We start from the raw sequence: 27,093 nt of genomic DNA on the forward strand, positions 1-27,093 counted from the left end.
CCAGCAGACAGGATTGTCGAGGTCCCTGCTGTTGCACATGGCACCCACAATACTGCCCTATGCTGCGGCAGTATCTGACGATGTTGTGCAAGCAACTGCTCCTCAGCCTGGCGGGGAAACTGAGGCTGGCCCAGGGTCACAGGGCCAGGCTGAGCATGTCCCGCAGGCCCTATAGATTCAATTCTGGGATCTTCGAGTTAAGTCCCAGATCGCCATGTTGGTCCTGGAATCTGTTTGGAGACCACTGACCTCCCTCCACCCAGGCAGGAGGGAGCTGGGGGTCTCTATCTGGCCCCAGCCTCAGTCCCTAATGTTACCCTACCATATCCTGTATCTGCCTACATGTGTTAAGGCTTTGGAACAGCTTGAGGGGAGGAACTGGCGGCTCAGCAAAGTGAGGTTAAATTGTCCAAGAGCCTGAAGGTCAGTGGGAGACTAGCCCCGGTTGGAATCGCCTCCCGACTGTGCCCCTGCATGACCGCTGCTCCTCCCAGGAAAACTGCCAGTTCAACCCCAGGGCATACAGAAGTGTTTCCTGGGAATTGGCTGTGTGCTAGGCATTGTCAAGGTACTTGGAGACCCAGAAAGTCAGTGGGCAAAGGTCAGATAGAGGGTTTTCCAGGTGGAGGGCACAGCACATTTTAAGGCCTGAGGCAGGGCCAAGCTGGTTGGGATAGGTGAGAGGGAGGCCAGTGTTTCTGGAAGAGGGTGATTCTGGGGAGACTGAGAAGGGTGAATGGTGTGGAACTCGGACCCCAGAGGGCCTCCTGGCCACGGTGGGGAGTTTGGTTTTTACGCAATGACACTGGGGAGCCACGGGCGGGTTTGAGGGTTCTAGCAGGGGAGGGAAATAGGTTGACTTGGATGTTTCTAGAAAGGCAAACCCATGTGTCAGCTGCTCTGAGTTCATGGCCTCCCGGGTCTCAGAGTGGAGTGGCAGCAGTGGTCCCGGCCCTCTGATCAGCTGGCATGACCATGTCCCTCACGCCCCTGCAGGTCAGCGTGGGAGCCCAGCCGCTGAGCCATGCCGGGCCCCAGGCAGCCTGCCGTGAGTCCAGCCCCGGCACCCACATAGTCATGAACAACCACAGCCACAATGGCTGTGGGGGGCGGCCGCTGGGAGGCGGACTGGGGGCCCTGACCCGAGACCCTCCGGACGCCGAGGCCAGCTGCCCCCTGCAGCCCCCACATAGTTCAGGCCTCCAAGTCGTGGTGGCCAAGAACGAGCTGGGCGGGCTCTCACCCGGCAGCCCCCGAGGGCATCCCCAGGACCAGGAGGAGGAGGAAGACGATGAGGAGGATGAGGTGGTTGGGCAGAGGGGCTCCAAGAGGCCCCCCAGCGTGGGCCACCGCCTGGGCCACCGGCGGGTGCTCTTCGAGAAGCGGAAGCGCCTTAGTGACTACGCCCTCATCTTTGGCATGTTTGGCATCGTTGTCATGGTGACAGAGACGGAGCTGTCCTGGGGGGTCTACACGAAGGTAGGCATGGCCCTTGCCCCTGGCACCTCAGGGAAACCCTACCCAGCACCCCACAGAGGCCCTGCCGGGCACACCTGGCTCCCTGTCATCCCTGGGGAATGGAATCAGGGCACATCGGCCCCAGGAGAGGGGGGGGGGTACAGGGGATCCTGGAGATGGGAGATGGGGGGCTCCTGGGGATCCTGCTGTGCCCACTTCCTGGGGTGGTAGGGAGACCGCAGATGGGGGCGGAGACTCCAGTCCATTCCCCTGCTTGCACCAAGGGCCATACCCTGGCTCAAGGTGGGGTAGGGTTGTCCCCCAGGATATGCCTGGGCTGGGGGAGCTCCAGACAAGGCCTGGGTGGAGAGCAGGGAAAGAGCGTCCCCCTGCCCCCCAGCAGTTGGGGCCAGGTTATGAGCCTAGCTGTGGGCCCCTGAGTGCTGCCTGCGAGTGTGTGAGGACAGAGAGAGATCAGGCTGTCTGCCTGTAAACTGTGAAATGCTGTGCCTGTGCGAGAACAGGCCTGATAAACTCTGAAGTGCTATGTCCGTATGAGGCTAGGCCTTATAACCCGTGACGTACTGAGCCTACAGGAGGCCAGGCCTTACACATTCGGAAGTCCTATACCCACATGAAGCCAGGCCTTACAAACTGTAAAGCACTGACCCATCTTACTTTAAGCCCAGGCCTAAGAGTAAGGGCAGGAGTGTCACCTTCCGAGTGAAGTGCCCAGGTATGAGGGTCAGAGGGCTGCCCCGCCCCCTCAGCATGGTCCTGCTATCTGCTCTCTCTCTGCCCAGGAGTCCCTGTACTCATTTGCACTCAAATGCCTCATCAGCCTCTCCACAGTCATCCTGCTGGGTCTGGTTATCCTCTACCATGCCCGGGAAATCCAGGTCAGTGCCCAGCTGGGCTGGGGTACCCCTCTCCCTCCACACCAGCCACCTGGAAGCCCCGCCCCCTAAACATAAGAGGACGGGTAGCTTCCTCATAGAAAAGGATCTCTGTGAAGACACACCCTTTCGGCCACTAAAGTTTCCTGAACGTGTGTCTGCGTTTTAATTTGTATTGATTATTTGAGAAAGGGTCCGTCAGAGCGCAGGGTGGGGGGGTGGGGGGTGAGCTAGGGCCTGGCACACACGGCCCATGTGGAGCCCTGGGGTCTTCCGAGGGCTGACAGTGGTGGAAACCAGTGTTATTAGCACCAGACTCCTTTTGTGTTCAATAGGACCCCACATTTAGAAGACTTATCCCAGGCCAGGGGGTTTGTTCTTCTGTTGGGGGATTAATCAAAACCAGGCCAGGCTTGAGTCTAGCTCAGGGCATGCCAGGCAGGCGTGCCCACAGAGGTGCCAGGTCCCAGGGACACCAAAGGTTGTCAGATCTGGCTCCTCACCTCTGGCCTCTGACCCCTGACAGTCTGGCAGGAAGTGGGCGGAGGAAAATTCTACCTGGGTCGCACCCATGTGTAGATGTCTGTGAAGACACCAGGTCGGGCACACGGGAAGGGCCCTGGATGTGGCTGAGGGCAGCAGAGAAGGGGCAGTGAGAACCGAGCTGAAAGGAAGCAGTTCTGAGGGTACAGCCATTGGGAACAACAGTCTGGCAGCTCCTCAAACAGTTACTCACAGAGTTAGTTACCAAATGATCCAGCAAATCCACTCCTAGGTATAGATCCAAGAGAAACAAAAACATCCATGCAAAAACTTGCACACAGATGTGCATAACAGCCCTCTTCACAATAGCCAGAAAGTGGAAAGAAGTCAGATTTCTGTTAACAGGCTTATGGATAAGCCAAATGTGGTCTATTCATACAGTGGAGTTGCTATTCATTGTATTATTATTTTGTTGTTGTTAATCCTCACCTAAGGATATTTTCCCATTGATTTTTTAGAGAGAGTGCAGGGGAGGGGAGAGACAGAGGGAACCATCAGAGTGACAGAGACACATTGATTGGTTGCCTCCCTCATGAGCCCTGACCAGGGCCAGGAATCAAGCCTGCAACTGAGGTACATGCCCTTGACTGGAATCGAACCTGAACCCTTTAGTCCACAGGCCGACGCTCTATCCACTGAGCCAAACCGTCCAGGGCTCATTGTATTATTCATATATTTATATATTATTCATTTATTTACTATTCAACCTAAAAAGAAAGAAGGACGTTTGCACAGCTGAGTGGCTTCAACAAACAGAAGTTTATTTTCTCACAGTTCTGGAGGCCGCAAGTCCAAGATCAGGTGCTGGCAGGACTGGGTCCTGGTGAGACCTCTCTCCTTGACTTGCAGGCAGCCACTTTCTCACTGTGTCCTCACATGGCTTTCCCCTGTGCACATGTATTCCTGGTGTCTCTTCCTCTTCTTCTTCTTTTATGTTTTAATTCTTACCTGAAGATATGATTTTTTATTGATTTTTAGAGAGAGAGGAAGGGAGAGAGCGAGAGAAAAACAGCCATCTAAGTGAGAGAGAAACATCGATTGGTTGCCTCTCGCACACATCCTGACCGAGGCTTGAACCCGCAACCATCTGGTGTACGGGACGACACTCCAAACAGCTGAGCCACCCGGCCAGGGCTCTTCCTCTTCTTAAAAGGACACAGTCCTATAGTATTATGACCTCATGACCTCATTTAACCTTAATCACCTCTTTAAAGGCCCTGTCTCCAAATACAGTCCCGTTGAGAGTTAAGGCTTCAGCATATGAATTTTGAGGGGACACGATTCAGCCCATAGCAATCCACCCTCTGGTCCATCCCCCAAATTCATGTCCTTCTCCCATGCAAAATGCATTTCATTCCATCCCAATAGCCCCCAAAGCCTTAAGCCATTGCAGCATCAAGTCCAAAGTCTCATTTAAATGTCATCTAAGTGAGATCCGGGTGAGGTTAAGGTGAGCTGCTTCTCCAGCAGTGACTCAGACACGAGCTGGCACAGGCATCGGACAGACATTCCTCTTCCAAAAGGGAGGATCCAAAAGAAGCAAAGGGCATGGGTTCTGATCAAGCCTCAGAGCTCGCCAGGCAGATTCCAGGAGAGCTGAGGGCTCCGCCTTCCAGACCCACTGGGGTGGCAGCGTGGCCCCTGGGCCCTGGGGAGGCCTTTGTGTCTGGCTTCTGCCCCTCAGCCTGATGTTTTCGAGGGCCACCCGCACCGTGGGGTGTGCCAGCGTCCATTCCTCCTTCTGGCTGAGCAGCACTCCTTCCTGTGAATGGACACACTGTGTTCATCCTCTGGTCCTTGGATGGACACTGGGCTGTTTCCGCTTCGGCGGTGTCAGCAGTGCGGCTGTGGCTGCCCACGTACAAGCATTTGTTCCGTCTGCTTTCATTTCTCTTGCGGATCCCGCCTAGGACTGGGGCTGCTGGGTCATGGTCATTCCGTGTTTAACTTTTTGTGGGCCACCGGCCCCATGTTTAGTGCGAAGAGTGGCCAACCCCGGGATGTAAGGAGTTTTGCCGAGGAGGTGTGTCCTGCTAAAAGTCGAGTGGGAGGGATTTCATCGCGGGTCTCGCTGGGGGGCCTGGGTGTGTGTCTGAGACCCGCCGCTGCCTGTCCGCCCTCCGCAGCTGTTCATGGTGGACAACGGGGCGGACGACTGGCGCATCGCCATGACGTGCGAGCGCGTCCTCCTCATCTCCCTGGAGCTGGCCGTGTGTGCCATCCACCCGGTGCCCGGCCACTACCGCTTCACCTGGACGGCGCGGCTGGCCTTCACGTACGCGCCCGCGGCGGCCGAGGCGGACGTGGACGTGCTGCTGTCGGTGCCCATGTTCCTGCGCCTCTACCTGCTGGGCCGCGTCATGCTGCTGCACAGCAAGATCTTCACGGACGCCTCGTCCCGCAGCATCGGGGCGCTCAACAAGATCACCTTCAACACGCGCTTCGTCATGAAGACGCTCATGACCATCTGCCCCGGCACCGTGCTGCTCGTCTTCAGCATCTCCTCCTGGATCATCGCTGCCTGGACCGTGCGCGTCTGCGAGAGGTGTGTCCTGACCCCCAGCCCCTAACCCGGTGAGCCCCAGGCCCACCCATGACTTCAGTGGCTCAGAGCTCCCTCAGCCGTCGCTTCTGTCCCCCTGATCCCAGTGAGCCCCAGGCCCACCCATGATCTCGGGTGCCCAGGGCTTCCCTAGCAATCACTCCTGACTCTGACCTGGACGCTGATGACCCCAGGCCCTCCATGACTTCCGTGACCCAAGGCTCCTCCCGCCAGCTCTTTCATCCCCTTGATCTCCCCTCCCCGCCTCTTCCAGTTCCTGGCCTCAGTGACTGTCCATAACCCTGGGACTCCAGCCTTGTGTCCCCAACCACCCCTGACGCACACCCCTCTGCGGCCCCAGCGCCCTTCCTCCCACTTTCCTCCAGGGGGACTCATGCTCCTCTTTCTCCCAGCCCCTCTACTCTGCGGGCAGCTGGCCTCTGACCTCTGGCCCAGGCAGTGGAGGCAGCAGGCACAGGGATGCCCGCCATCTGCCTGTCTCCACCCCAGTGTAACTTGCTCTCCTTCTCCCCTCTGCCTGCCCCGCTGGACTGTAGGGGAAACATGTGAGTCCCAGCTTTGGCCAAGCTGTGTGCGCAGAGCTGCTGCCACCATGCTGCCCGTGAGGAATTTAAGATTAGCTGCCGAGAGGGGAGGGCATGGGGAGGGGAGGCAGGGTGGCCAGGCTGGCAGGAGCCCGCGGGGGTGGGGAGAGTCCATCCCTGGAGGGCGGGGGGTGGGGGCTCGAGGCAGAGGGGCAGGTAGGATTGAGTCAGGCTCAGGACAGTGGACAGTGGGAGGCAGGCCATTCTCAGCTTCTGTCCACTTGGGGTCCTTGGGGGCTTTGTCCAAGGTGAGGGGAGGAAGAAGGGCTGAGCTCTAGCATCTTGTTTGGGCAGCTGACCCAGGGATCTGAGTCTGGGGTGAAGGAAAACTGGCCCAGCCTTTAGGACCCCTACTTGGGTTTTGTTCTCAACCCAAGTTACAGATGGGGAAACTGAGGCTCTCAGGGGCAAAGGGACATTTCTAAGAGCCTGTTTCTGGTTGTCTCCCAACCCCCAGGATTCAGGGAGGGAGGGGCTCTGCTGGGCCTCTCAGGGCGGAGGGACACCTTGTCCAGGAGGGGTCTCCTGCCTCGTGCCTGGTTGCGGAAGGCTCTGGAGGGGCCTGTTAGGTGGTGCTATGATTGGGCTTCCTGGGGGAGGGGTCCCTGGGCTGGACTTGCCCCCCAGGACCTCAGTCCTCAGTCTTCAAGCCCCCCTCCTTGTCATAAAGGCTTACCATTTGGGGGTCACACGGGGCCTCCTTGGACCCCTGATAGCCCCCAATGTCAGTTCCCACAGCCTGTTCCCCACCCTTCAGGGCAGGCTCAGGATCAAGGTCTGGGGAATGAGAGAGGGGCGTCCCTCCTCAGGCATCCCTGAGGTCCAGGCTGGATCATTTCAGGGGTGCCCAGGTGGGGGTGGGGAAGGGGCAGGGTGGGGGGCAGCCAATCCTAAACTCTGAGCCCAGATTGCCGCTTGAAACCCCCTCGCCTGCCTCCCTCTGCCCCGCAGCTCTGCCCCGCCCCCCCTCCCCTCCCGCATGCCCCCTCCCTGGTCCTGGGGCTTCTGCAGCACCCACCATGGCTGGAGAGCCCCCCTCCTGCCTCCTGAGTTGGGGGTGCTGGTGCCCCCAGAGTTGGAGGTTGAGGCAGCTTGGGGTTCAGGTACCTCAGTGAAAGAGGGGGGTCAGTTTCTGTCCCCTGCACCCGGCAAGCAGCATGGGAGCCCCCCAGTGGGGCGGAGACTCCCAAACACCAGACCTGCTGTGATGGCCTCCATCCCTCCCGCTCCCACTGGGGTTTCCCTTCCATCTCCTCCCCACCTTGAACCCCGGGCCCAGCCCCTGCCCACCGCAGTGAGGGGCCCACCTCCTCTGTGCCACCATGGTTGGTCTCTTACCTTGAACCCTTTCCGTGGAGGTCTTTGCCCGCTGGCGGGGGTTTCAGGTGGCCTGAGGCCTGCTGAGGAGGGGGTTAGTTGGAAAGGGCTCCCCAAGCTGAAGGGGCCTTGCAGGCTGGGGGCTGGCCTAGAGCAGAACCTTGAGCTGCCCCCTGACCCAGAGAACCAGCCCCTCGGCCCCCAGCCTGGGCTGACACAGGTGGAACCTGTCCATAGTCTGTGTGGCCAGGGTCCCAGGCCAGGCTGTGATGGGGACAAAGCAGTGTGCTTTGCAAGGCCTTGGGGCCTGTGCCCCGCTTCCCTCCCCCCCCCACACATATCAAAAGTTTAGCCCCAGGCCTCTCCCCAGGGCTAAGTATGTTGTCCCCTCTCTCCTTACCCCCAGATCAACCCAGGACTGGGGTTGGGGTGACTGGTGCTGCCCTCCACATATCCCTCTTCACCCAAGTCCTGGAGCATGATTCTTCAACCCCCGTCTCCCCGACAGACCCCTCCCTCAGGGCCTGGCTGGCTAGGGAACTTCTTCCTGGTGTCTGATGTGAATCCTCACCTCCACTCCCTGCCGCTTCTGGTGCCCATGGCCACCCGTGTCCGCGCCTGTCTGTATGTCTGTCTATGGGAAAGGTATCCGGTGGACATGCGTGGACACATGTGGACGTACCCTCGCCTGGACCCTCTGCTCCGTGACCAGGGCTGGAGCAGCAGCTTTGGGGTTGGCGAAAGGGAGCCCGGGAGGAGGATTTGGGTGCCCTCTGTCCCGGAAGCACCCCCCCCAACCACGCCTTTATCATGGGAGCCCTCGGAGTGACTGGCTCCCTGATTCAAGGCGCTGCCCAGCGGGTGTGATGACGGAGGAGGGACCAGTGCGGGCTGACCAGCCCTCCCTACTCTCCCCAGGTACCACGATAAACAGGAAGTGACCAGCAACTTCCTGGGGGCCATGTGGCTCATCTCCATCACCTTCCTCTCCATTGGCTACGGAGACATGGTGCCACACACGTACTGCGGGAAAGGCGTGTGCCTGCTCACCGGCATCATGGTAAGGCCGGGCCCTTGGACATCCCTCCCCCCTCCCCCGACAGGGAGGTCACCGTCACAAGCTGTACCGCACAGACAGGCGTTTGTTCTTGCAGAAACATGACGCCATCCCCACCACCATTTCCTGTCCTCCTGCAGGAGGAAGGGCCGCCACAGAGGCTCCGCACAGCCCCCTTCTCCGAACACTCTGTCCCCGCTGCCACCAGCTCTTGAAACCTGAAGCCCAGTTGCTCTGTTCCCCTTCACTTCTCACTCCCTCCTGTCTGGATGCCGCCGCTGGGGGTCGGCGTCCTCCTGCCTCCCCACCAGGCCGCCCTCCTGGCCGAGCTGAGCGGCCCCTCCTGTGAAACGGCAGCGTGCACTTTGCTTATGTTATTTTGTGACAGTGGAAGTGGGGGGAGTAAAGCTCAGCCAATCCCTCCCCCTCTCCCAGCAAATGAACTTTCCAAACAAACAAACAAAACACTCAGATAAATGAGTTTAAATCCAGAAAACCCTCAGTGAAATGGAAAAGCCGTGTTCTCTTCTCTGGGATGCGGCTCCTTCCAGAAAACCAGTTTCATGTCCAGCCTATAGCTGACTCCCAGCCCTCGCCCCCAGTGCACGCGCGCGCGCGCACACACACACACACACACATGCACACACACACATACACACACGCGCGCGCGCACACGCGCACACACACACATATACACACACACATATACACATACACATATACACACACACGCACGCACACACACACACGCGGTCATGCTTGGGTCCCTTTTAGCTACTCTGTTAGCTCTCTCCTGTTCCATCTGTGCCCAGCGCGCCCCCTCCCGGTCACTGCTCACACACTCATCCCGGCCACTGTCTCACCAACCACGTGCTTCCCTGTTCTTGAACTTCAAGGTCTCCCAGCGGGGCTGCCTCTGAGCCCAGCTCTTTTGCTCAGTGTGGCCGCTGTGCTGTTGTGCAGAGCGGTCATCTGTTCTCTTTCCTTGCCGTGTAGTCCGCCACGTGCAGGTCCCCAGCCTGTTGCTTTGCCCCTAATCATAGGGCTTTTCCTGAGAACAGGCTCATGGGTCCTCCCAACGCCCTTGCCCTGATCAGGAACCCTCATCAGGGTTTCCTTGGCGGTACCTTGGTGCCCACCTCACCAAGCTGGGCATGGTGGCCAACCAGGAGAGTTTGACTGTGTCCCTGGCCCTTGTCCACTCCTCCCCATAAGTGTTTCCTCCCACCCCTGAGAAAAACTGAACTAGTGCCAGCCACATCCCCAGCCCCAGCCCTCAGGGCCCAAGCCCGGGTTTCTCCCTCCTCCACCCTGTACTCAGCAGCCGCAGGAGGAAGCAGCTGGCTGGTGAAGCACCAGGGACAGCCTCCAGCGCAGGCAGAGAACCAACTTCTGGCTCCATCTCCAGCCCCTGCCACCTACTTCCTGGTCACTTCTGAGGCTGATGACACCTCCTGAGTGTCCAAGGCTCCCTGGACCCCACTTCTCAGTGGCAGAACCTCCCGCTCCCCCACTTCCTTCCTCCTGTGTTGCCTTTTGCTGCTCCTCCCTTACCTACCCTTCCCTCCTCCTTGGCGCCTCACTCCTGCCCCCCGTCCCTCCCAGCAGCCCCCAGTGACCTCCTTTTCAGGCTGGGCTGCCACTGAGGGCATCCTGGGGAAAGTGGTGGCACCCACCAGGGAACCCACATGAGGAGGTATCCTTCCCCACTTCCCGCCTGCTGGGACCTGTGCATTGCCTCTTCCCTTCTGCAGATGCCCCACTGTGGGCAGCTGGCTGGCCCTCCCCTGACACGTCCCTTCTCGCTGTCAGCTGACCCTCGTTACCGATCAATAACCTGTTAGCCCAGTCTCTGTCCCCAATACCCAGACCCAAAGCCCTGACAGATTCTAAATCCTCCCACTTCCACGGTCATCGGCCCCAAACTTGCCTGCTGATCTTGCTGTTCCTCATCCCTTTCTTATCTCGGAGCCTCAGTTTCCCCCTCTGCCCAACGGAGATACGAATGGAGTTGTTGGGATAAAATGAGCTGATCCGTGGGACACGCTCCCCTGACATTTGACGGATAAAGCACATGGGGTCGGGCGTCAGTGAACTCTGTGCCAACACTGCAGGCGGGAAGGGCAAAGTCAAAGGTGGGATCAGGACAGGCTTCCTGGAGGAGGGAGCGTGTCCTGCTTTGGCCTGGGAGCCACATAAAGCAGGATGCTGATGTGCTCCCACCCTCCTCACGCAGGGGGCGGGCTGCACAGCGCTCGTGGTGGCGGTGGTGGCCCGGAAGCTGGAGCTCACCAAGGCAGAGAAACACGTGCACAACTTCATGATGGACACACAGCTCACCAAGCGGGTAAGGGTGCCAGCCCCTCACGGCCGCCTCTGCTGACCATCAAGGGCAGACCCTCCCCGCCTTCTGCCCATTGCAGGCTCACCCATGTGCCCACAGGTCACCACCCTGCCCTGTGCTGCCCACACCGCACTGGGCTCTGCCGTGTGTGAGAACGCCCGTGAGCTGTGCACAGACGTGGTGAAGGCCACAGGCGTCCACCTGTGTGCCCAGTCACAGCCCCGCCGCGGGCCAGGCAGTGAGAGGCAGGAACGATGGGACCAAGCAGCCAAGTGCAACTTACCAGCTGACCTTGGGAGGTTGACCTCACCGTGCCTCGGTTTCCCCAGTGTGAAATGGGGAACTGCTCTTTCTCTGGCCCCAGGTGAAAAATGCCGCTGCTAACGTTCTCAGGGAGACGTGGCTCATCTACAAACACACCAGGCTGGTGAAGAAGCCAGACTACGCCCGGGTTCGGAAACACCAGCGTAAGTTCCTCCAAGCCATCCATCAGTAAGTCCAGCACCTTTCCCACTCACGTTTCTGTGTCCGCCTGGGGCGGAGGCAGCGTGACACCCCCACGGGAAGAGGCCGAGGGCCAGGCCAGACAGCCCAGCCCTCCTATGCTAGGTGGTCAGTTGATTGGGGCCAGCAGCTTCTGTTGGATGGGGTAGTGGGGATGGCCAGAGGGAGATATATGATGGGCCCAGCATTCGTCCAGGGAAATCACCTTTGATAAGGCATGCAGTCCATCCAACATAAATGGCAAGAAGCACATTTTATTCCCTGGGATAGCCCAAATGATTGTACCCCTTAGACACTGAAGCAATGTCCCCTTTTGCTTTGGCTGGCAGGAAGCTCAGAATCTGTGGCCTGATCTATAAGCTCGTGTGGAATAATTAGAAATTACTTAATTTCCTCTTTTGTCCCTTTGTCCTGAGAATTACTTATTCAAGTAGTTCTCATCCTTGGCTGCTCGTTCGAGTCACTCAGCTGGCTTTTAAAAATCCTACAGGCCACACCCAACACCATTACACCACAGTCTGGGATTAGCCTGGGCTTAAGCTTAAATTCCTCAGGTGAGTCAGATGTGCCGCCAGAGTTGGCAGCTTTTCCTGTAACGGGCCGGATAGTAAACATTCCCCGCGCCGTGGGCCAGGTCGTCTGTCTCTGCTTGGCTCTGCTGTGGTGACAGGAAGGCAGTGGAGATGAGTGGGTGTGTCTGTGCGCCAGGTTGTTTTCCAAACAGGCATCCGCCAGGTTTGGCTCACAGGACATGAAATCTCACAGGATATGAAATGCCAGTTACTGTCCACTAAAAATATCATATGAGCTGCATGTATAATTTCACATTTCTTAGTAGCCACATTTTTTTTAAAAAGCAAAAGGAAGCAAGTAAAATAAAATTAATATATTTATTTAGTGTATCCAAATTATTATTATTTTAACATATGATTAAGATTTAAAAAATCATTGAGATACTTTATAAAGTTTTTTGTACTAAATCTTCAAAGTCCATTGCATATCTTACACTTACAGCTTGTTTTTATTCGGACTAACCACATTTCAAGGGCCACATATAGGGTGCATGAGACAGCACCCTGTCCAGAATTTACACAGCTCCGAATTCTGTGGGGTTGAGTCACGTGGCACCCGATTTAAAAGAGTAAAAACACGTTCTTAGGCACTTTTCAGAATGAGTCTCTCTGAAGAGAGTTCCCGAGTCTCAGATCACGAGAAAACCCATTCACAAGTGGCTTCTCCTCGGTGCCCGAGAGGGCTCCTGCCCCCAGAACTCACAGGCCAGACTCAGGGGCTGATGACTTAGAGTGAGGTGAACAGAGTGAGGGTCTGAGCTAGTGCAGCAGGAAGGCAACCGACTCAGCCATAACCAAGAGGCCGCCCAGGGGACACCAGTGTGAGTGGTGGGGTGGGGAGGTGGATAGAGCAGGGAGCCCAGGTGCGGCTGGGGCAGCCCAGAGCCGGGGCGTCCAGAGGTAAAGGAGAATGACCACTTACCAGGGAGAGGCCAGGCCATGGGAGAAGAGGCTCACCAGCTGGGCTTTAATGGTTTAATTCTGTTCAATCATGTTTACCTCTTTTTTAGAAACAGCTTTATTGGGGTACAATTGACATAGTCAACTGCACATACTTAAAGTGTACAGTTCGATGAGTGTTAACATGTATTCACACCCATGAAACTATCATCACAGTGAAGATAATGAACAGATCCATCCCCCCAAAAGTTTCCTTATGCTGCTTACCATCCTTGTCTTTTAACTGGAGAGTTTAGTTCCTTTACATGTATTGTGTTTGCTGTTATAACTGGGTTGCTTCCTAATGATAATGATCCCCACTCCCCAGGACTTCGGGAGGTCTAAATGAGACGATTCGCAGAAATGCCTGGCAGGGTCCCCAGCACAGAGCAACCTCTTGGTAGCACATAGCGTCCACCTCGCCCCCAGCCCCTGCTCTCTGCCTCTGCTTCCACCACCATCTGAACACCCGGGAGAGGAGCTGGTATCCATTGTCTTCACTGTGACCAGGTGTTAGTCCTGCCTCCTCACAAGACTTTGAGACCCTGGAGGACAGGGACCTCCCCTTGCTGACTCTCCCATAGTTGTTAGCTGACCACTGGTTCCCAATCCGGTCTCTCCCACCGAACAGTGGGGCCTGGACAGGTGACTACACTACTCCAAGTACCTTATGTGTAAAGCGGAGATGATGGTGATGTGCCTCTTTCCCAGGAGGGTGATACCGATCGAACGCAGTCCGGTGACCGGATGGCTCACCTGGGCCTGACTGCCACACAATGTTTTCTAAATATAGGAACTGGAATTGTTGTTACTTCCACCCTCGATCTGGTCGTTTTGTCATTCCACAAGCATTTCCTGCACCAGCCGGAGTGGGGGACAGTAGATGTGGCCCCGCCCTGGATCTTGCCCTATGGGATGTTCCAGAAAGTTCTTTGGGGAAAGCAGGAGTATGAGAACTGAGGAGAGCCAGGTCTGGGGAGAAGGCACCTGCTCTGTGAATGATCTGTGACCATCTCTTCTCGGGCAGGACTGTTGCCCTCACCTTTAGACCCTCTGCACCCCCACCCCCCACCAAAACCAGTAGCCCCGTAAGAACAGATGATGAAGTCAAGCAAGTGTGCACTAGGGCCTGAGGGTGGATAAGACCTGAGCCGGAAGCTGAGGGGCAGGCTGCACACCAGGGAGTGCCCACAGCTTGAGGAAGGCAAGGCGGTGGGCACGAGCACGCGCCAGGGAAACGGGGTCTGCTCTGCACACGTGAGGCAGCCGGGCACGTCCTTGAGCTGGAGAGGCCCCCGAAGGGAGCGCTGTGTGCAAAGCCAGAGGAAAGGAAGAGGTGGTCTCGGACGAGACAGAGTGGGGAGTGTGCGTGTCTCCGTGGCTGTAATAAGTGGGTGGTTTGAAGCGGCAGAATTTATGATCACTGTCCCGAAGGCCAGAAGACCAAAATCCAGGTGTCAGCAGGGCCCTGTTCCCTCTGAAGGTGCCAGGGAGGATCTGTTCCAGGGCTCTCTCCTGGCTTCTGGCAGCGTCCGGCGCTCTGAGCTGACAGAGGCATCGCTCCAGTGGTCATTGTCATGAGCTGTTCTTCCTGCGTCTTCATACTGTCCTCCATCTGTGCGTGTCTGTGTACAGACTCCGCCTTTTGTATAAAGACACCAATCATTGGGTTAGGGTTCCCCCCAGTGACTTATCTTCACCTGGTGAAACCAGGTCACATACTGAGGTCCTAGGGGTTAGGATTTCAATATATCTTTTGTGGGGAACACCATTCAACCCATATGACAGAAAGGTTATAGAGAAGCCAAGAATGACTCCCCAGGGAAGGCACGTCAGGGCTCCTCGGCAGCCTTCTGGGGCCGTCTGTATTCACCTCCGTTTCTCCAGGCTGATGGCTGGGTCTGGGGGGCCCGGCAGTATTCAGCATGGTGGGCCCTGAGGGGCCTCCCCATGAGTCCATTGCATGTGGGCACACGGGCTGAGTTTGAACCAGTGAAGAAGAGAGTCTTACCTGGAACCATTTTCCTGGCCAGTTTAACTACAGAGGCATGGAGAGGAAGGGCGAGGACACACAGGCCCATGCCCCACGCCTCGGGCAGCTATTGGAGTCCAGGGGCATAGAGGCTGACCAGATCCTGCCAGGGTGTTACCAGCCATTGGCCTTGCCACTATGAGCCTCAGTTTCCCCCTTAGGAAACATCATGGGTATAGTTTCCTGGACTAAAAGCCACCTCTAGGGCCAGGTGCCTGGCACCGGTTGGCAGACGGCAGAGTTGCAGAGCGAGGGCAGCTGCATTTGTCCTGGCCGGGGCTGGGTGGATACTGCTCGGGGGAGGGGGCAGAGGACAGGTGCATCTCTGGGGGGCTGGCACTGCCCTCTCAGAAGCTGAGCCCCTCTGCAGAGCAAGGGCAACAGCCCCTCGGGTCCAGGGGTCAGCATGTGGGAGGATGGCAGCATTGGGCATGAGCTGCCCAGCAAGTGCTGAGATTAAAATTGCCCTGTGATTTCTCTCTGCTCCACCGGGTCCTGCCAGAGCTCAGAAGTAAGTCTCTCCCTGAGGGTCAGGGGTGCATGGTGGTCATGGGTCAGGGTGCATCCCGGGGCAGCTCCTGGAGGCGGCCAGGGCTTGTGTCCACCCTGCAGACCAGTGCAGGCTTTACCGAGACATCCTGCCTCGGGCCCTGTGGACATAGCCAGACAGTAGTCACTTGAGTGGTGGCTGAGCTGCCTCCCAGGCCCTGCTGCCCCCTACATGTGGGGAGGGAGTGGGCTGCAGGGGGCCAGGCCCCAACCCCCACCTCATCTCCCCACTGCATGTCCCACAGGGCAACCCTGGGTGGGGCAAGTGCATGAAGGACTCCCCCATCCCCCCGACAAATGCATCCTCCACACAACCCCACTTACCCACCTGTCCCCAGGCTCCGGAGTGTGAAGATTGAGCAGGGAAAGCTGAACGACCAGGCCAACACACTCGCAGAGCTGGCCAAGGTGAGCAAGGTGGGGCCAGGTGGGATGGCTCCCTGGGCCGGTCCGGGCTGGTTGGGTCTCTGGGGAGAAAAGGGGGCATTTCCGTAAAGGACAGGGCACAGCTCCTGCCGAGGGAGGGACAGCACCGGGGTTCTCAGGGCAGGCAGGTGACACCGGCAAGGGATGCAGGGCAGCAAGAGCCACCAGGGAACACCAGCCCTGTCTGCAAGGGTCCATCGTGACCAGAGGCTCTGACTGTGAGAGGAACTCCGGGAATCTACATCTGTAAAAGCTACTTTTCACATTGGCAGTAGTTTCATTTTTTAAAAATATACTTTTATTGATTTCAGAAAGGAAGGGAGAGGGAGAGAGATAGAAACATCAATGATGAGAGAGAATCATGGATCGGCTGCCTCCTGCATGCCCCCTACTGGGATCGAGCCCGCAACCTGGGCATGTGCCCTGACTGGGAATCAGACTGTGACCTCCTGGTTCATAGGTTGATGCTCAACCACTGAGCCAAGCCGGCAGGGCTAGTGTTATTATTTTTTTTAATTAATGTATAAGAAAATAGTATATATGGGCAAAATTGATGATGTGGTACTTTTGCTGCGGATATAAATTCAACTAATAGCACCAACAGGAAGCTCAACGCCTTTTAGGAAATTAAAGTTGATTCCACAAGCTCAGTAAGATCAGTTTGCGTCATAAATGGATCTATTTGTTGGTTCAAACATCAAGTCCTACCCTCCTCCTGCTTTTCTCTTAGAATGTGTTCACACGATTCAGAACTTGCTCCTGACGATGCTGCATACTTCATAAATAGTTCATGTGTGAGCTTAGCCTATTGGTCCCACTCCCTAGTCAATTATCAGTTAGGGGTTACTTTAATGTTATCTTTAGAAGATGTTAAGTCCTATTCTATTTCACTTCTTATGCCCAGCTCATTGTGGACTCGCTCTCTTCCTCATTTCAAGAGATTGCAAAGTAATTTAATATTAACCTACATAAAATGAACTTGGAAGGGAACATTACAGAGGAAAAAAATTCTAGAACCCTGAAGAAATAGCTCAGCCCTGCTGGCGTGGCTCAGCGAGTGGTTGAGCGTGGACCTATGAGCAGGAGGTCACGGTTGCATTCCCATCAGGCACATGACCGATGGCAAGCTTGATCCCCAGCAGGGGATGTGCAGGAGGCAGCAGATCGATGATTCTCATCATTGGTGTTTCTGCCTCTCTCTCCCTCTCCTTCCTCGCTCTGAAATCAATAAAAACATGTTTTAAAAATAAATAAATCAATTGCTAGCAGAAACTAGAACATAACCCTAAGAGAATATAAAAATCATTGGCCAACTAATTTGATGTCATATGAGATTATAGCTATAAATATAAAATGCCTTGGAAAAACTCAGATACTAGGAATTATAATTTGAATTATCCATATTACACTTCTTTAGCACAAATTATTGGAATTTTAATTTTTAAATTATATAAACCTTGTAATCATGGTGGTATACTCTCAAAATACATTGTACAAAAGCTTCTTTGAATTCAGTCTTTAATTAGATTGGATTATATGGGTTTCTAATTTTTTTTAATTAAACAAGGTTAAAATGTTTTCCAATCAAATTTTTCTGCTTTCCTTTCCAAGGTTGCTAATTTAATTGGTATTTCTCTGGCAAAAATAAAATATATAGGGTGGCCCATAAAAATGTGTACACACTTTACAGCTAATAGCTCAACGGTGTTTCTTTCTTTTCAGATTTAACCCATTGGAATTAATTATTCAAAGTGTGTATACATTTTTGGGGACATCCTGTATATCCTAAATTTAAAACAATTTTGTTTAAATCTCAGAGAGGGCCAAAATGAACCACCCCAGTGTTGGATGCCTCCAGATATTACCGTCTGACCCTGGGGACTGTGGTTCCTGAGGCAGGCTGGGGTGAAGGTCAGGGGCCCTAGGAGGGGCTCCGAGGGAGGGGTTTGTCCTCCCCCAGGCGGTCAGCCTGCTGGGAACAGAACAAAGGGTGGAGGGTACGGAGGAGGGCAAAGGTGTGGAGTGGCTGGGAGAGTCTGCAGGTGTGTAATCGGTGCCTCATCCTATTTCTCTCCGGCGGAGCGAGGGGTTGGGGGTGCTTTCCCCCCTCGGCCGGACCTGCCCCTGCAGTCCTCCCCTCCAAAGCCTAGGAGGGGCGGAGGACTCCGGTTCCCGCCTGCGGGTCTGGTCACCGGGAGCTGGGGTGAGAGACGCAGGGCGATGTTGTAGCGCCACCTGGTGGCGAGAGTGGATCCTTCTGAACAGGAGCACTGGCCGGTGCTGGCTGCCCTGTGGGGAGCAGTAAAGGTGGTGGGGACACCTGTTGCCCATCACACAGCGATTATGGCTGTCGTGTTCCTGGGTCTGGGATTGGGTTAGACCCTCTGGATCCTCACCTCCCTCCAGACCCCTGTGCAACCCCTCATCTAATGTCTGTGTTATGTGGCAGTTCAATCCCTCAGGGCAGCTCTGGTCACATCCACCCTCCCCAGTACAGCCCTTGGCCTTTCCCAGGCCTGCTGGCCCCAGCTTGTCATTTAACTTGTCTGTCCCTCACCTATTCTCCCACCATTTCCTGGGATCTAGCAGGAGACCTGCAGGGCTGGGGATGTCCTCACAGTTGTAACTGTCTATGTGTGTGTCTGTCACTCCCTGTCTCACTCAGCCTCTTCTCTCCCACCTCTGTCTCTCACAGACGCAGAATGCCATGTACGACCTCATGTCCGAGCTGCACGCCCAGCACGAGGACCTTGAGGCCCGCCTGGCTGCCCTCGAAAGCCGCCTGGATGCGCTGGGCACCTCCCTGCAGGCCTTGCCTAGCCTCATCACCCAAGCCATACACCCACTTCCTCCACCCCTGCCTCCCCAGCCTGGCGCCCCAGACCAGGCAGCCCAGAGCTCCCCCTGCCGGTGGCCACCCGTGGCCCCTTCAGACTGCGGGTGATGGCCATGCCCACCACCGGACCCCACAATCTTGGCCATTGTGTGGCCGCCACCTCCACACCATCCAGGAAGGCCGGTCTAGTTGTGCCTCTTGGAGTATAAGGAGCCAGAGCTGAATTGGGCTGAGTGGCCAGGGGCCCGTCCCACCCAGACTGTCTGGACAGGGGTGGCTGCTGCCTGCTTCTCCCTGATTGGAGCTTAGGGAGCCCAGGGCTTCCTCTGGTTCCCTGGCCCCTAACTCTCCCCAGGCCCCCGGTGGGCTCAGAACAGCAGGGAGAGGGGTCCTTGCCAGTTCTTAATAAAGCAGGACCCATCCAGTGGCCGCCTGTTGTGTGTAGCTGGGGGACACTCGTAGTCACAATATGGGAGGTGGACACCTGGTCTGGGGTCCCAGAATGGATATGGGAGTTAAGGTGAGCCAATCTCCATCATATCCTAGCCTGGTAGCCTCCTGAGCCCGAGCCTGAGGACAGCTGCACCAATCCCCCCTGGCACTGGTAGAGGGGACTGCAGAGGATGTGGCCCCGCCCCCACAGGAGGCATTGGAGAGTCAGGCATCCTTCCCTCTGACCAGCTGGCTTTGCTGGAGCACCCACTGTGGGCCAGGTGCCAAGGAAGCACAGTCCAATAAGGGAGTTGACACGGGTGAGGAGGGCTATTCGGTCTTCATTGGACATGTATTGAGCACCTGCTGTATTCAGGGAATGTGAGATAAATGATCACACTGACTCTTTACCAGAACCTGACCAGGGTGGGATAGGGAAACCAAGCTGCCTGGAGCTACAAAGTGAGGAGTGGTGAGCCAGGGCTCACACTTGGGGACCCACTGGCCACCATGAAGAACCCAGACTTGGGGGAGGACACTTCGTGGGGAGGGGGGGGCTGGTGTGAGTTGGGGAAGGTGTGGTGCAATTGTGGGGTTAAAGTGGCCCATTTGGGGTGGGTGGGAAGGGAAGGTTCTGGACAGAAGTAGAATCAGAACGATCCCTCCAGGCCTTGGGCTCAGGGTGCTGGGGTCAGGCAGGGGGCAGCAGGCACTAGGCAGATGCTGGGCCCTGAAGGGGGTAGAGAGGGAAACCTTGGCCCCTGCAGAGGCTAATCTGGGCCCAGCAGACAGCCCAGGCCCTGGCAGCCTCTGATAAGGCATTGGCACCTGGCTGGGGGAGATAGGTTGGGTGCAAGAGAGAAGGGTGTGGAGAGGTGCCAGTGGGCTGCTGTCAGACCTGGGTTCGAGTGGTGACTGCCGTCCCTGGGTACCTCTGGCAGTGGCTGCCCCTCTGGGGGCCTCTGTTTCCTTATCTGTGAAATCCAGTGAGGAGAAAAGGGTGCCCACCCTTGGGTGCAGCCAGTCTGATGGAGGAGCCACAGTAGACACCTGGCAGTCACAAACACAGAGATCAGAGCCATAAAGAAGTAAACACGGCCAGAGCATGACTAGGGGACTGGGAGGTGGATCTGGGGAGGGCGTTCCTAGTAACAGAACAGCCCGTGCAAAGGCCAAGAGGCAAGACGTGAGCTTGGTGTGTGGGGGGAACAACCAGTAGGTGACAGGGGCGAGAGGAGGTGACAGGGGGCTGGGGCAGCACCCAGGGCCAAAGGTGCCAGGTGGGGGACCTGTGAGACCACAAGGCACAGCTCGGGGGCTGCCCCACACATCCAGCCACATCCGCCCCCGCCCCGCCCGCCTCTGACTCATCAGCGCCCACCCTGCAAAAACCGGGCCCGCCCCGCGCGGGGGGGGGGAGCAAAGTCAACAACGCGGGCACACGGGCAGCACGTCCCGGCGGGCCCCGGTGCGTCACGGGCGCGGGCGGGGAGAACCAGGAAGTCAGCCCGGGGCCCGTGGCAACTGCACAAGTTGGCAGAAGCGGGAGAAAGCGCGCGGGCGCCCGGGGCGGCAGGGACCAGGCTGAGACCCGGAAGACCCGCGGTGCACCTCGTGGCCGCGCGCCCCGGCCGTGCCCCTCGCCAGGTGCGCTGTCCCCGCTGCGCGCCCAGGCCCTCGCCATGCGCCTCTGGGGCGTCCGCAGGTTCGCGCTGGAGCTGGAGCGGGGCGGCGCTTACCGTGGCGGGGAGCTGCTGTGCGGCCGGGTGCTGCTGGAGGCGGCGGCGCCGCTGCGGGTGCGAGCGCTCGAGGTGGCCGCTCGCGGCGGGGCGACCACGCACTGGCTCCAGGGCCGAAGCGTGGGCATCAACGCGGTTTCCAGCGACTTCACGGCCGTCGAGACATACCTGCGGCGGCGGCAGCTGCTGCTCCGAGGTGAGCCGCTCACCCTCCCACTCCATAGCCAGGATCCCCTCAGCACCCTCTCCCCAGTGTCTCCACTCTCCCACTGGGACATTCACCCACCGACCCCCTCCAAAACCCTCTTTGCTGCCCTCCTTCCTCTTCTCTCCCTCCCCCCGCCCAGTGTCTGGGCACCCACCTTCCAGAGCACAGACGCCCTCGATTTAGAGGCTGTGGTGTGTGGTGGGGGCCTCTGTCTGGGGGAATACCTGGCTGGGGCAAGGAGATCCTTCTCTCTGCACCCCAGGACCCCTGTTAGCCCCAAGCCTGGGATCCCTGATTCCAACGAAGGCCACTGTGTCACTCAGCCAGTGCCCCCTCCCAAAGTTTAGCCCACAGTGTTTGCTGGGGCGAGTTCTTCCCTGGGTTGGAGTTCTGGTGGCTTTGCAGGTGAGGGGAAGGAGACTTGGGGTGAGGTCAGATTAGGCTGGGAGTCTCACCCTGGCAAACCTCAGCCCCCCTCTCTCAGGCCCAATGGCCGGCCAGGAGCAGAACAGGGGCCACAGAAAGGGCTTTGGGGGGCATGGGCCTCTTTGGGTGACCCTTCCATCCCCTCCCTATACCCATCTGTAAAATATGCAGGGCAGGAGGCAGCTCAGACCTGGCCTTGCGGCCTGGTCCAACAGCCCCCAGGTTTGGGGGACTCTGGCCTGACCGGCGGTGGAAACTGAGGCTAGCAGGCGTGGGGTGTGGCCGGAAGGGGCCCCAGAGGAACTTCCTTTCTCCTGCAGCTCAAGCCAAATTGGGGCTGCTCTCACCCTACAGTCCCCTTGGTCACACTCACAGGTGGCTTCTTCAAGACACTGGAGAGGTGAAGCTTTCCTCATCTGCTGTCTGACCCTGCCCATCTCTGGGTGGGTGGGTGAATGTCCCACCTATAAAATGGACTGAGGGAAATGCTTGCTCACTATGAGCCTTCCTGTCCTGCCTGAGTCACCTCATCCTCCACCTCTTCCTGGCTTATGGTCCCCTGTCCTCTCTTGGCTCCACTTGGCCGTGACAGAAGGTTCCAACCCCTTCTTTCAGCCCCAGAGCCTCCTCCTCTAAGCAGACCCCAGACTGATCACTGAGGGGACAGCCTCTGCCCCACCCTTTGGGCCTGCTCTCACCACTATCGCGGGCTGACCCCGTCTGGTTACGGCCGTCTCCCACTGGGGGTGCGGGGGCCTTTGGGGTGCGGAGGCCTTTGGCGGGGGGGGGGGGGGGGGGCGTCCCAGCGTGGCCTGAGCCAGACTCAAAGGCATGGCCGAGGTAGGCATGGCTTCGGGCGGCAGCGCATCTCGCTGCCAGGAGAGGGCGCAGGTCCCCCGTAGATCGCGAGAAGGCAACTCGCGGCTTAAGAACTCCTACGGATGATTCTTCTCTCGGGAAACTGAGGCCCAGAGAAGGGTCATCCCCGCCCCGAGGTAACCTCGCAGCCCTGGACCCAGGGGTGCCTGGAGCTCCCCCTGCACTCGGCTCTGTCTGAGAGGGGACCAGGGCTGGAGGTGCCCAAAGCGGGCACAAGGGCTAGGCCTAAAAGTCTAGAAGGCATTTGCCCGGGGCTGGAATTGGGAAAAGAAATGTCGGCTGGGGCTTAAGTGCTTTGGCGCAACCGAGTGGCGGTGCGTTGGTGACCCGGGAACAAGGCTCTGGGAAGGGTCCAGGAGGGGCAACACTGGTTCGTGCACAGCCCTCTGAGAGGGGGGCTTCTTTTCTTCCGGCACTGCGCACGTGGGAACGCGGGCTCCAAGAGGTTGTCACCTGTTCGGGGTCATCCAGCTGAGCGGGGTTTGAATCAGAAGAGGAGGGTAGCAGGCACGGGGGGGTGGGGGGCGGGGGGGAAGGCCCCACCGACTTCCTCATCCCTCCCCATTGCACAGAGGGGGAAACTGAGGCCCGGGTGACCTAGGCTCTCAGCGCCCCGATCGGCGCCAGGCCATTGCACACCCCTCCAGCTCTGGCTGGACATGTCCCGGTCAGATCTACAAATAGTGGCGAGTTGATGATTAAGCCAAAGGACCGAATGGTCTTTCTGAGTGACCTCAGACCCAGGCCCCGCTTCCTGGCCTCAGTTTCCCCTCTCTACCCCCGGGATCCGCGAGAGGCCGAATCTGGTGTCCAGTGCTTCCGTTTCACCCCGGTGTCCACGAGGGTGGAGGGCTAGCGGACTGGGAGCCTGGGAGTTTGTTATTTTGCTCCACGCCCGGGCGGAGCCACGCCCCTCGCCGCGCCATTGGCGGCTCCATTCCGGGGCGGGGCAGGAGTCTCGCCCCCGCCCCGCCCTGCCATATAAGGGCGGCGCCAGCGAGGAACCCCCGGCTGGCTCAGTAAGTGCTCCCGCGCGGGCCGGGTGGGGTCGCGTCCTGAAGCTGTGGCCTCTGCACCTCGCTCCGCCGCGTCAGGGGTTCGAGGCCAGGGCCCACGTGCCTGCCTAGGGTTTGCATCCCCGGCGCGATGCTGTTCGACAAGGTGAAGGCATTCGTGGTGCAGCTGGACAACGCGAGCGCGGGCGCCGATCCCGTGTTCAGCGGCGGCCAGGCCGTAGCCGGCCGGGTGCTGCTGGAGCTGGCGGGCCCGGCGCGCGTGGGCGCCCTGAGGCTGCGCGCACGGGGCCGCGCTCGCGTGCACTGGAGCGAGTCACGCAGCTCCGGCTCCAGCACCGCGTACACGCAGAGTTACAGCGAGCGTGTGGAGGTCCTGAGCCACCGTGCCACGCTTCTCGGGCCAGGTACAATTAGGGACCCCCGCGTGGCGCAAGTGCTCGCGCCCTGCGAACCCCTCAGCCCCTGAGCCACCCCCTCTTGCTCCTACCTGCAGATACTGGAGAGACAACCACGTTGCCTGCTGGGCGCCACGAGTTCCCATTCAGCTTCCAGCTGCCTCCGTAAGTCATCTGGGGTGCCGGATTGGGGGGGAGTACCCCTCAGGTTTGGGGCTCCACTGCTTCGTATCTGGGGACCTATGAGCCCCAAGACTGTCTCCGCTGGGAAGCCCTCAGGAGTGTCTCTATGTCTCTCAAGCTTAAGTCCTTGGGAATCTGCAACCTGCTAGTCTCTGGATGGCCTCCCCCTGAAGCCCCTTCCTTCCACCCCAGGACACTGGTGACCTCATTCGAGGGCAAGCACGGCAGTGTCCGTTACTGCATCAAGGCCACCCTGCACCGGCCCTGGGTCCCGGCCCGCCGGGCAAAGAAGGTGTTTACTGTGATCGAGCCTGTGGACATCAACACCCCTACCCTGCTGGTGTGTGGCTGGCCGCCCCTGGGGAGGTGGGATGGTAGCCCAGAGGCTGGGCTGCCCAGTGACTCCAACTGGCTCCTCACCCCCTTCACAAACTGTCACGAAGTGCGGGTCACAGCTGGGTCCTGGCTGGGAGGGAAGCAGGCAAGGGAGTGTCTGTTGAGTCAGTGCCGCCGGTGCAAATGCCAGCTGCACCGATCTGCCTTGTGGCTCAGAGCGAGTGTCTCACCCTCTCTGTGAAATAGGGCACAGCCAGGGCACAAAATAATAATGGCTTGCTGAGCACTAATTGCATACTTGCTTGCTCGTTTCAATTTTAGGGTCATGAGCTGGGTCATGTTCCTAGATCCATTTCACAGATATTTCCTAGATTGTGGAAAAGAGACCAGGCAACTGGGCCCGGACTCAGGTCTTCCCTCCACTGGGGGTAGTGTGGAAGCCCCACACGGTGGCCCATTTATGTCTTTTTCCTCCGCCCCGTCAGGCCCCCCAAGCAGGAGCCCGGGAGAAGCTCGCCCGATCCTGGTACAGTAACCGCGGCCTCGTCTCCCTCTCGGCCAAGATCGACCGCAAGGGCTACACACCAGGTAGCAGGCGGCAGCAGCCCGACTGGGAGGAGGGCCAGTGTCTGGGCTGCAGGTGGGGAAACTGAGGCCCTGCCGCTTCCCATAACAGGTGAGGTGATCCCTGTGTTCGCTGAGATTGACAACAGCTCCACGCGCCCGGTGCTGCCGCGAGCAGTTGTGGTCCAGACACAGACCTTCATGGCGCGAGGCGCCCGCAAGCAGAAGCACGCGGTGGTGGCCAGTCTCTCGGGCGAGCCCGTGGGCCCAGGGCGGCGGGTGCTGTGGCAGGGCCGGGCGCTTCGGATCCCCCCGGTGGGGCCCTCCATCCTGCACTGCCGGGTGCTGCATGTGGACTACGCCCTCAAGGTGAGTGTCATAGGAGGTGGTGGTGGTGGGGGTTGCATCTGCTCTGTCCCCAGGTAGGGTCCCCCAAGGCTGGAGCTGGGACCCCTGAGTACAGGCAGGGCCTCCTTCTGCAGACGGCAGGTGCGAGAGGCTGCCTGGGCACCCTCCATTGCGGCTCCTTCCTCCAGGTCTGCGTGGACATTCCGGGCACATCGAAGCTGCTCCTGGAGCTGCCGCTGGTCATCGGCACTGTCCCCCTGCACCCTTTTGGCAGCCGCTCGTCCAGCGTGGGCAGCCATGCCAGCTTCCTGCTAGCCTGGGGGCTGGGGGCCCTGCCAGAGCAGCCTGAGGGTGAGTGCCCATCCTGGTGTCCCCCGGGGAGGGGTAGAGGTGCCAGGCCAACATGCTCTTCCCAACGTGAATGCCCCATCTGAATAGCACACAGTAATGATCACATTGACAACCACGGACGCCCCACGAATCCCCGGTCGAGGACACACAACCCCAGAACTGGCACAAGCAGGCTCCTGGCCACTGTCCTCAATTCCAGGGCTCCCTGCCCACCACCACCCTCACCCCCTTGCTCTCATTTCCAGCCCCTCCAGAGTACTCAGAGGTGGTGGCAGGTGACGTGGCAGCCGGGGGCCAGAGCCCCTTTCCTCTACCTCAGGACTCCGACATGAGCCTCGAAGGCCCCTTCTTCGCCTACATCCAGGAGTTCCGCTACCGCCCGCCACCCCTGTACTCTGAGGTGAGCTGGGGGATCCAGGAAGCCCCCACACCTTTCCGGGCCCTGGGAGCCGAGAGGGAGGTGGGAGACACAGGGCCTGAACCAGCCTTGAGCCCAGTCTGCTCTAGGGGTTGGAGACGGTCAGGGCAGGGCGGGGTGTTTCTCTGGTGCCCCCTGAGGCTTGATGGGTTTGTTTTCCTCAGGAGGATCCAAACCCCCCCTCTGAAGCCATGAGGCCACGCAGCATGACCTGCTGAGTGGGAGTGGACACCTCAGGGATGAGGTTGCACATGAGCTTCCAGCCTCCGTGGACATGGGGAGTGGCTGGCCCAGGAGAGACCCGCCTGACTGTGGTTGAAGTTTGGGAAATCAAGTCTTGGAATGGGGCAGGGCTGTTCACACAGGACAGAGGAAGAGCCAGCCTGGCATCTGACTGAGCTGGTCCTTGTACGGCATCAAATGGCTGGTGCAGGATCCGAGTGACTGTTCAAGCTGTCTGTGCTGGCCTGTGGACAGGGCTGGGCTCCCCAGGAGCCTCCAGTCTGGGAGAGACACAGCCGGGCACAGATACTTCCAGTCTAGTGGGACCAGAGGAAGGCCTGAGAGAGTCCAGGGAGAAATCAGGGAAGGCTTCCTGGAGGAAAGGGCATTTTAGCCGAAGCTTTGGCATATGAATAAGCTCAGGAGACAGGCAAGCAAGAGAGAGAAGTCAGACAAGGTCAAAGCCGAGTGAAGTTTCGAATCAGGCCCTGGGACAGAGGTCAGCCTGGGGTGACACAGCAGGGCCAGTGTGCTTCTGGAGACCCCTGTGTCCAGAGGGACAAAGCAGGAGGGAGTGGCTAAATAAGCCCCCAACTGCAGAATCCTGGCCCCGGCTGGGGCAGAGTCCCGGCCTGTGTCTCAGCATTCCTAAGCCTTAAATTGTTCTCTTTTGTACAATTATTTTTTTAAATAAAAGTGTTGGAAGGAAGAGACGAGGCTTGTTGGTTTCTCTTCCCCCAGCTGCTGAGGAAGCTGGGGTAGCCTTGACTACCGTCCTGATCGGATTCCAGGCCAAAGAGCGTTGAGGGGCCCATTGCCCAGAAGGGGAAACTGAGGCCCAGGGACACACAGGGAGGCTGAGCTCAGGTTGGAGCCAGACCCCCACAGCCCTCACCTCTCCCCTGGTGCGGTCCCAGGTGCTAGCAACGTGAACAGTGAAGGACAGGAAGCTTCTG

The 27,093-nt window shown here is 58.2% G+C and overlaps 2 protein-coding genes and 1 long non-coding RNA gene across 10 annotated transcripts; 2 read left to right on the forward strand and 1 right to left on the reverse strand.

Annotated features, from left to right (window-relative positions):
- Nucleotides 1-19,586, forward strand: KCNN1 (potassium calcium-activated channel subfamily N member 1). 4 transcript variants are annotated; one of them, XR_004968197.1, is made up of 9 exons: nucleotides 1-1,479; nucleotides 2,262-2,357; nucleotides 5,024-5,442; nucleotides 8,280-8,421; nucleotides 10,655-10,765; nucleotides 11,127-11,229; nucleotides 15,312-15,320; nucleotides 15,697-15,766; nucleotides 18,480-18,613. XR_004968197.1 is itself a non-coding variant. In XM_036312988.1 (9 exons), the coding sequence occupies exons 1-9, from the start codon at nucleotides 970-972 to the stop codon at nucleotides 18,726-18,728; spliced, it is 1,734 nt and encodes a 577-aa protein (XP_036168881.1). In that variant the 5' UTR covers nucleotides 1-969; the 3' UTR covers nucleotides 18,729-19,586. The 4 variants fall into 4 exon arrangements, 2 of the variants coding, with proteins under 2 accessions (XP_036168881.1, XP_036168883.1); XM_036312988.1 differs by having other exon boundaries at nucleotides 11,127-11,254; nucleotides 18,480-19,586; XR_004968198.1 differs by lacking the exon at nucleotides 15,312-15,320.
- Nucleotides 12,143-22,197, reverse strand: LOC118658073. Of its 2 annotated transcripts, none has more exons than XR_004968200.1 (3): nucleotides 21,799-22,197; nucleotides 15,687-15,825; nucleotides 12,143-14,419 (listed from the first exon to the last, which is right to left on the reverse strand). It is a non-coding gene; the product is annotated as an uncharacterized LOC118658073 (long non-coding RNA). The 2 variants fall into 2 exon arrangements; XR_004968199.1 differs by lacking the exon at nucleotides 21,799-22,197 and adding an exon at nucleotides 19,951-20,419.
- On the forward strand, nucleotides 20,582-26,848 carry ARRDC2 (arrestin domain containing 2). Of its 4 annotated transcripts, none has more exons than XM_036312992.1 (8): nucleotides 20,582-20,987; nucleotides 23,814-23,880; nucleotides 24,091-24,238; nucleotides 24,720-24,822; nucleotides 24,911-25,167; nucleotides 25,281-25,497; nucleotides 25,743-25,897; nucleotides 26,080-26,848. In XM_036312992.1, the coding sequence occupies exons 1-8, from the start codon at nucleotides 20,735-20,737 to the stop codon at nucleotides 26,131-26,133; spliced, it is 1,254 nt and encodes a 417-aa protein (XP_036168885.1). In that variant the 5' UTR covers nucleotides 20,582-20,734; the 3' UTR covers nucleotides 26,134-26,848. The 4 variants fall into 4 exon arrangements, with proteins under 4 accessions (XP_036168885.1, XP_036168887.1, XP_036168884.1 ...); XM_036312994.1 differs by having other exon boundaries at nucleotides 20,592-20,987; nucleotides 25,335-25,497; XM_036312991.1 differs by lacking the exon at nucleotides 20,582-20,987 and adding an exon at nucleotides 23,298-23,724.
- The last annotated feature ends 245 nt before the right edge of the window (nucleotides 26,849-27,093 follow it).

Source organism: Myotis myotis, unplaced genomic scaffold, assembly GCF_014108235.1.
Source record: "Myotis myotis isolate mMyoMyo1 unplaced genomic scaffold, mMyoMyo1.p scaffold_m19_p_6, whole genome shotgun sequence".
Classification (NCBI taxonomy): Eukaryota; Metazoa; Chordata; class Mammalia; order Chiroptera; family Vespertilionidae; genus Myotis; species Myotis myotis.